The 6,324-nt window shown below is 39.8% G+C and overlaps 1 protein-coding gene across 3 annotated transcripts in view; it reads left to right on the top strand.

Annotated features, from left to right (window-relative positions):
* Positions 1 to 6,324, top strand: part of ddx6 (DEAD (Asp-Glu-Ala-Asp) box helicase 6) — a 23,365-nt gene that overhangs the window by 11,303 nt on the left and 5,738 nt on the right. For all 3 annotated transcript variants that reach the window (XM_014015871.1, XM_014015874.1, XM_014015873.1), the window contains exons 7-12: positions 510 to 656; positions 725 to 819; positions 893 to 1,015; positions 1,090 to 1,218; positions 1,320 to 1,436; positions 1,592 to 1,655. In XM_014015871.1, the coding sequence (XP_013871325.1) occupies positions 510 to 656; positions 725 to 819; positions 893 to 1,015; positions 1,090 to 1,218; positions 1,320 to 1,436; positions 1,592 to 1,655 (675 nt within the window). The remainder of the gene's footprint in view (positions 1 to 509; positions 657 to 724; positions 820 to 892; positions 1,016 to 1,089; positions 1,219 to 1,319; positions 1,437 to 1,591; positions 1,656 to 6,324) is intronic.

Below are 6,324 nucleotides of genomic sequence, written 5' to 3'. Positions count from 1 at the left end.
TCCTTTAAATTGATTTCTGGAGATTATCCAAGGTGCTTCGGGTCCCAAGCCCAACTTTGGGAACCAAAGTGCAGTGGTTCCCAAACTTTTCAGCTTTTGACCCACAAAATAACAGTAGCAGAGACCTGAGCCCCCAGATATTTTTGGATGATAAACATTTGTATCAGGTCAACTAAACATGGGCATAGTAACAATATTTTTATACTACATTTATCCATTTTAAATACACTAAACACACTCCTTTGTAACAACTAAGGCAAAAATGTAATTAATTCAGAAAATCTTTTCAGGACCCCACCTTGATGTTTTGGGACCCCACTTCCCAACTTTGGGAAACACTGATCTAAAGAATTGGCCGTGACACTGAGCCCTACTAGCTGCAAAATTGTAGCTTGAAGCAAATTATCCATTTAGATGAAAGCTGCTGACGCAGAGTGTTTTCTGTTGACTGTTGTTTTGTGATGGAGCAGCTGAGTAAAGTTCACCGCATCTTGTTTTGTTGAATCCAGCTCTGGTCATCGTGCCCACCAGAGAACTGGCTCTACAAGTCAGCCAAATATGCATCCAGGTCAGCAAACACATGGGCGGGGTGAAGGTGATGGCAACCACAGGTGGAACCAACCTCCGCGACGACATCATGAGACTGGACGAAACGGGTAAATGAAACCGGTTCAGCCCATCGAGGCGCCTCTGAACGTCTCATTCATGTGAGTTTGTGTTTCAGTACACGTGGTGATCGCCACTCCCGGCAGGATTTTAGACCTCATCAAGAAAGGAGTGGCCAAAGTCAATCAAGTGCAGATGATCGTTTTGGATGAAGTGCGTATATTTCTCTGCTTCAGTTTGTTTATTTAAATAAATCACTAAAACTGAAACATTTCTGTGTTTAAAGGCTGACAAACTCCTGTCTCAAGACTTTGTTGTTATGATGGAGGAGATGCTGGGCTTCCTGCCCAAACACAGGCAGATCTTGCTTTATTCTGCCACATTTCCTCTCAGCGTGCAGAAGTTTATGGTACGTTTCATTTTCACATTAAAACATTTACTTTGTTTTGACCTGTAAAACAAGCCTTGTTTTTTTTTTTTTAGAACGCACACCTGCAGAAACCTTACGAGATCAACCTAATGGAGGAGCTGACGCTGAAGGGTGTGACTCAGTATTATGCTTATGTAACTGAGAGGCAGAAAGTGCATTGCCTCAACACCTTGTTTTCCAGAGTAAGTCTTCTGCAGTCCAGCGTTAAGACTTGTTTTTATGTTTGCTGCTGATTCTTATTGTCTATAAAAGCTTAATGCTGATTAATGTTTGTTTCTTCCAGCTCCAGATCAACCAGTCGATCATCTTCTGTAACTCCTCTCAGAGAGTAGAGCTTCTTGCCAAGAAGATCTCCCAGCTTGGTTATTCATGTTTCTACATTCATGCCAAGATGAGACAGGTCAGCTGGAGAACTGCCCCACAAACCTGTTGAAGCTAAAATAGACGCTCTGTTAATAATACTGCTGCTTTTGTTCTTTAAGAAAAAAAATAATTTTTTTTCATTCTTAAGTTGTCTGATAATAAAATCGTTTAACTTTTTTTGTTGGTGCTCAGGAACATCGTAACCGCGTGTTCCACGACTTCAGAAACGGCCTCTGCCGGAATCTCGTCTGCACTGGTGAGTCGCACCACTCGGCTTTTCACCGGTGCTAAAACCCTGAAATCTGAGGGTTTTTTTTTTTCAAAGTTTTTTATTATTTTTAACAAACCACAAACAAAAATCAAACTAACAAAAAAAAACACCCCTGAGACCCCTCCCATCCCTCCCCACCTATACCGGATCTACTAACAAAACATAAATACATCTTGTATTCATATATCAGACAATACAAGACACAGGTTTGTGTACAAAGAACCAATATTTGACCTTTACACAAAGTTATCTGCGGAAATTTTCTCCACGTAGGATATAAATGGTTGCCAGATGTCAACGAATTTGTTTACAGATCCCCTAACAGTATATCTAATCTTCTCTAAATGAATGTAAGACATAACTTCTCTTAACCAATGACCATATACTGGAGGAAGTGGATCCTTCCATCGAAGAAGAATGAGTCTTCTAGCCAGTAGAGAGCAGAAAGCTAACACCGTCCTCTGATGTTCACTGAGGGAAGCRTCTGCTGGAGCCACCCCAAAGAGAGAAATGAGTGGTGATGGATGAACAGTTCGTCCAAATAGTCCTGAAAAGGTGTCAAAGATGTCTTGCCAGTATCCATGTAGCTTTGGACAGGACCAGAATGTGTGTAAAAGTGTGGCAGGGGATTGTTTACAACGATCACACGTCGGATCCAAGTCCRTTTTGAATTTGCACAATCTGTCCTTAGACCAGTGTAGACGATGTACTACCTTGAATTGAACTATAACATGTTTCACACATATTGAGGACGAATATATATTTTGAATAATTTTTTGCCAAACTGTGTCTGATATGGATTCCTCCAAGTCCATCTCCCACTTGCCCTTCAAAGAATCTAAATTGGAGTCAGAAAATGAGCTGAGCAGAGAATAAACTCTGCTCATAGAGCGTTTTGTTACAGACTTACACATCAGAATCTCATCTATAAGAGAAGTTGGGGGACGTAGAGGAAAACATCCAGAGCTTGACATTACAAAATGTCTCAGTTGTAAATAAAATCTGTTGAATTTCTGCTCGATGTGAAAATATCCCAAAGAGAGACCCTTCAGTGTAATAAACGAAGCAATATGTGTGACCGACCACATCGAATCAAGAATTGTCATTTTTGATGAAGCGTATTTTTAGATTCCAGGATTTTTAATCTGTTTTTTGAAACCTGGATCATCCTGATGTTAGTGGTTCCAGAGGCGATGGAATGGACTCCTGAAGTCTGGTTTTACTGGTTCTAATGAGGAAACCTTAAACCATGTTTGGGTCTCAGCAGTGGTGGGCAGCACTGATCTAAAAATTTGTTCCACCAACCCTAAAGCACTAAAAATATTTAGGTCCCCTAATTGTAAAGCACTAAAATAAGCCAGTCAACCCATGAACACTCTAACACACAACCTGAGTCACATGTTGTGTTGCTCCAAGTCGTTCTCTGACATCCCACAGCTGTGTTTGGGTTTATACAGTCAGGTGTTTTTCAGTCCTGGTCCTTGAGGCACACTGCCCTGCATGTTTAGAGGTTTCCCTGCTTTAACACACCTGATTCAGACGACTGCAGTTCAACACAAGTCTGTTAATCTGTAATCAATTGAAATCAGTTGTGTTGAAGCAGGGAAACATCTAAAATAAAGCTGTGTGGTAGACGGTAGAAACTGTATGTACCGTATTTTTCGGACTAAGCCGCACCCCCAACATAAAAAAAACCAGTACATCCAAATTTGCCGTCAAAAAAGTGAATTCAACATCAAAACATAAAAAGCAAACCGTTAGGAATTAAAGTTCGGAGGAATATGGTTTTTTCTTTAACAGTTTCTGGTCCAACAAAACGTCTCATTCATCGTCCTCCAGCGCACTGAAACCATCGAAGTCCTCCTCTTCAGTGTCGGAGTTAAACAAGCTGAGAAAAGCTGCGTCACACAGCGGTATCTGTTCAGTGTTGCTTTGTGTGTCGCTGTCCTCCCGGGGTAATGCTGGCTCTGAAGCTGTGCTGGGAAAGCCCTCCCGCTCCAACATACGTCACTGCATGGGATTCCTTCCCCGTGGAGTGCAATGAGGAAAAAGTCTGCGGCTCTTCACTCGACTTTTATCCACAAACTGGTCCTGGATTAAGCTCCAAAGTTTTTATCAGTCAGATTCCACCGTGAAAAATGTCTGTTTTATCCCCTTTTATGAGTTTTTGGCCATTGACTATCTTTAAATCGCTGCTTCCTGGTCAACAGTCGGTTCTGGAAGATGCCTTTTTCTTTTTTCTTTTTTTTTCCTTTCATTTTTGAAGCGAGTGGTTGAAGCAAATGGAGCATAAGAGCCCCCTGGTGGCTGAAGAAAAAAATCCACATAAAAGCTGCACCGGTCTATAAGCCGCATGGTTCAAAGTTCAGGAAAAAAGTCGCGGCTTATAGTCCGAAAAATACAGCAGTTGGCCTACGGTAGGAATTTACCTTCTACCGTCCTGTCATTACATCATCACACCTGTGTCAACATGGCTGTGAGTGTAGAGACAACTGAGCAGGAGTTCAAAATACTCTGAAAATAAATGAATACAGTGTTTTAAAACACGCACAGAGAATAAATCGTCAACGTTTCCCCTCCCGCTGTAGAAAAGTTACATCGAGATCCGACCCTCCCGCTGCACGTCGTGCAGAGCAAAGCTTTAACAACCGTAGTTTTTTCACACCCAAGTTGTCGGAGAAAAAACTTGTTTATGTTACTAACAGATGGTAAAAAAAGACGTGGACGTTTGTTCAGTCATAAATCCATCTTAATGTAACAGTTCTGCTCTGATGATGAGCTCGCAGCAGAGCAACCAGCTGATAAGTTCAGCAGGCAGAAGCTCTTTGTATAGCAGGCAGATATTACATTTATTTGGCTTCATCACACTTATATTCTAGTTATTTGAAGTTGTTTTATGATAGGACTTTTGTCACACTAACATTTTAGGCAACATTGAATTTTTATGTCTAAATGACTAATTTTACTAGAGTTTCTGGTTATAACATCCATTTTATTTTGGTATTGTTGAAAATTTCAGAAATGATTTTGTTTGTTGAAACAGTTTTGCAATATATATAAAACATTCTTCTGTACTTCTGTTTTGTTCATTTGTACTACAGCAAAAATGCTGGGTTTGATTTTGATTAGTTTTCTGCAAAAAAAAAGCTCTAAAAGTTACATTATCTTAGCTTTTTATAATTTTCTACCACGATATATACCGTTACTGTGAAGGGATTCAATTCATACCCTGATATGAATTAGAGGTTATACCGCCCAGCTCTAATCTGAAACCTCAGATTAGGGCTGACTAAACCTCGTGTGCCATGAGGACCAGGGCTGGAAAACACTGACGTGGTGAAGTGACACAAACGAACAAAATGAGTGAAGCTTTCACCCTTAGTTGTGAACAATGTTGATCAATAACATTTAAAAACTTCTAAATTTAGCCTATAAATTAACAAGTGCTAATCCACTAAAATTATAAAATTAAGCAAAAGCACTAATCAGGAGAGTAGTTCCCCTTGGTGCTTTAGTGCTTTAGGGGACCTGTGCCCACCACTTGTCTGTCTTTTGGGGCTGATTCTGTCGGGTGGTTTATGGGATTAATTTAATGATTAAGCTTTAAGTTTTAATTTACTGACAGAGTCTGAGTGAAGACACTCTTATACTGCAAATAAAACAAGATATTTATTGAATTCTTGTTATAAGAAGCTGTCGTGACTCCACAGTCAAAGACTTGACTTTTATTTCAGGTTACACTCTTCTCTCAACACATTTTACAAAACTCATTGAGATTTTTAAAAAAAATTACTTTCAAGGACACTTATTTGTTTTTTTTTTTTACTGAAGCTGTTTGATAAATATTTATGTATTACAGTTAAATGTTATCGTAACAGAAATCTCAATGCAAACTGTTTTGTGTGATTTGCCGTCAGTGCAAATCTTCGATTTTGGATTAAAGAGGTCAGAAATCAAGTTTTTTTGTTTTCCGATTCAAATAATAATAATAATAATAATGCATTAGTTTTATATAGCGCTTTTCAAGACCCTCAAAGACGCTTTACAATTTTTCATGCATCATTCATTCACACTCACATTCACACACTGATGGCAGTAAGCTATATTGTAGCCACAGCTGCCCTGGGGCAGACTGACAGAGGCGGGGCTGCCATGCTGCGCCACCGGCCCCTCTGACCACCATCAGTAGGCAAGGTGGGTGAAGTGTCTTGCCCAAGGACACAACGGCATGTAGGCATGGGAGGGAGTCGAACCTGTGACTTGCGGGTCCCAAAGCCGGCTGCTCTACCACTACACCACAGCCGCCCCATTATTATAAATAATAATAATAATAATAATTGGGTAATTAATCGATTATAATCGTTAGTTGCAGCCCTACAGGATTTACCTTCTGAAAGAGGAGAAACAAAAAGTGATTCTCAAACTGGGGGATGATGATTGGGTCATATTTTACAAATGAAGTCTGATTGATCACCTTATTTTAATTTTAGGCTCAAACTCCGAGCAGACCTCCTGTTTTATATATTTTATATGTTTAAGTGTTGTTTTTCCTCCTGCAGACCTCTTGTTTTATATGTTTAAGTGTTGTTTTTCCTCCTGCAGACCTCTTGTTTTATATGTTTTATATGTTTAAGTGTGTTTTTTCCTCCTGCAG

This window comes from Austrofundulus limnaeus, unplaced genomic scaffold, assembly GCF_001266775.1.
Source record: "Austrofundulus limnaeus strain Quisiro unplaced genomic scaffold, Austrofundulus_limnaeus-1.0 Scaffold136, whole genome shotgun sequence".
In the NCBI taxonomy this organism is placed as follows: Eukaryota; Metazoa; Chordata; class Actinopteri; order Cyprinodontiformes; family Rivulidae; genus Austrofundulus; species Austrofundulus limnaeus.
This window is presented reverse-complemented; position numbering and strand designations above follow the sequence as displayed.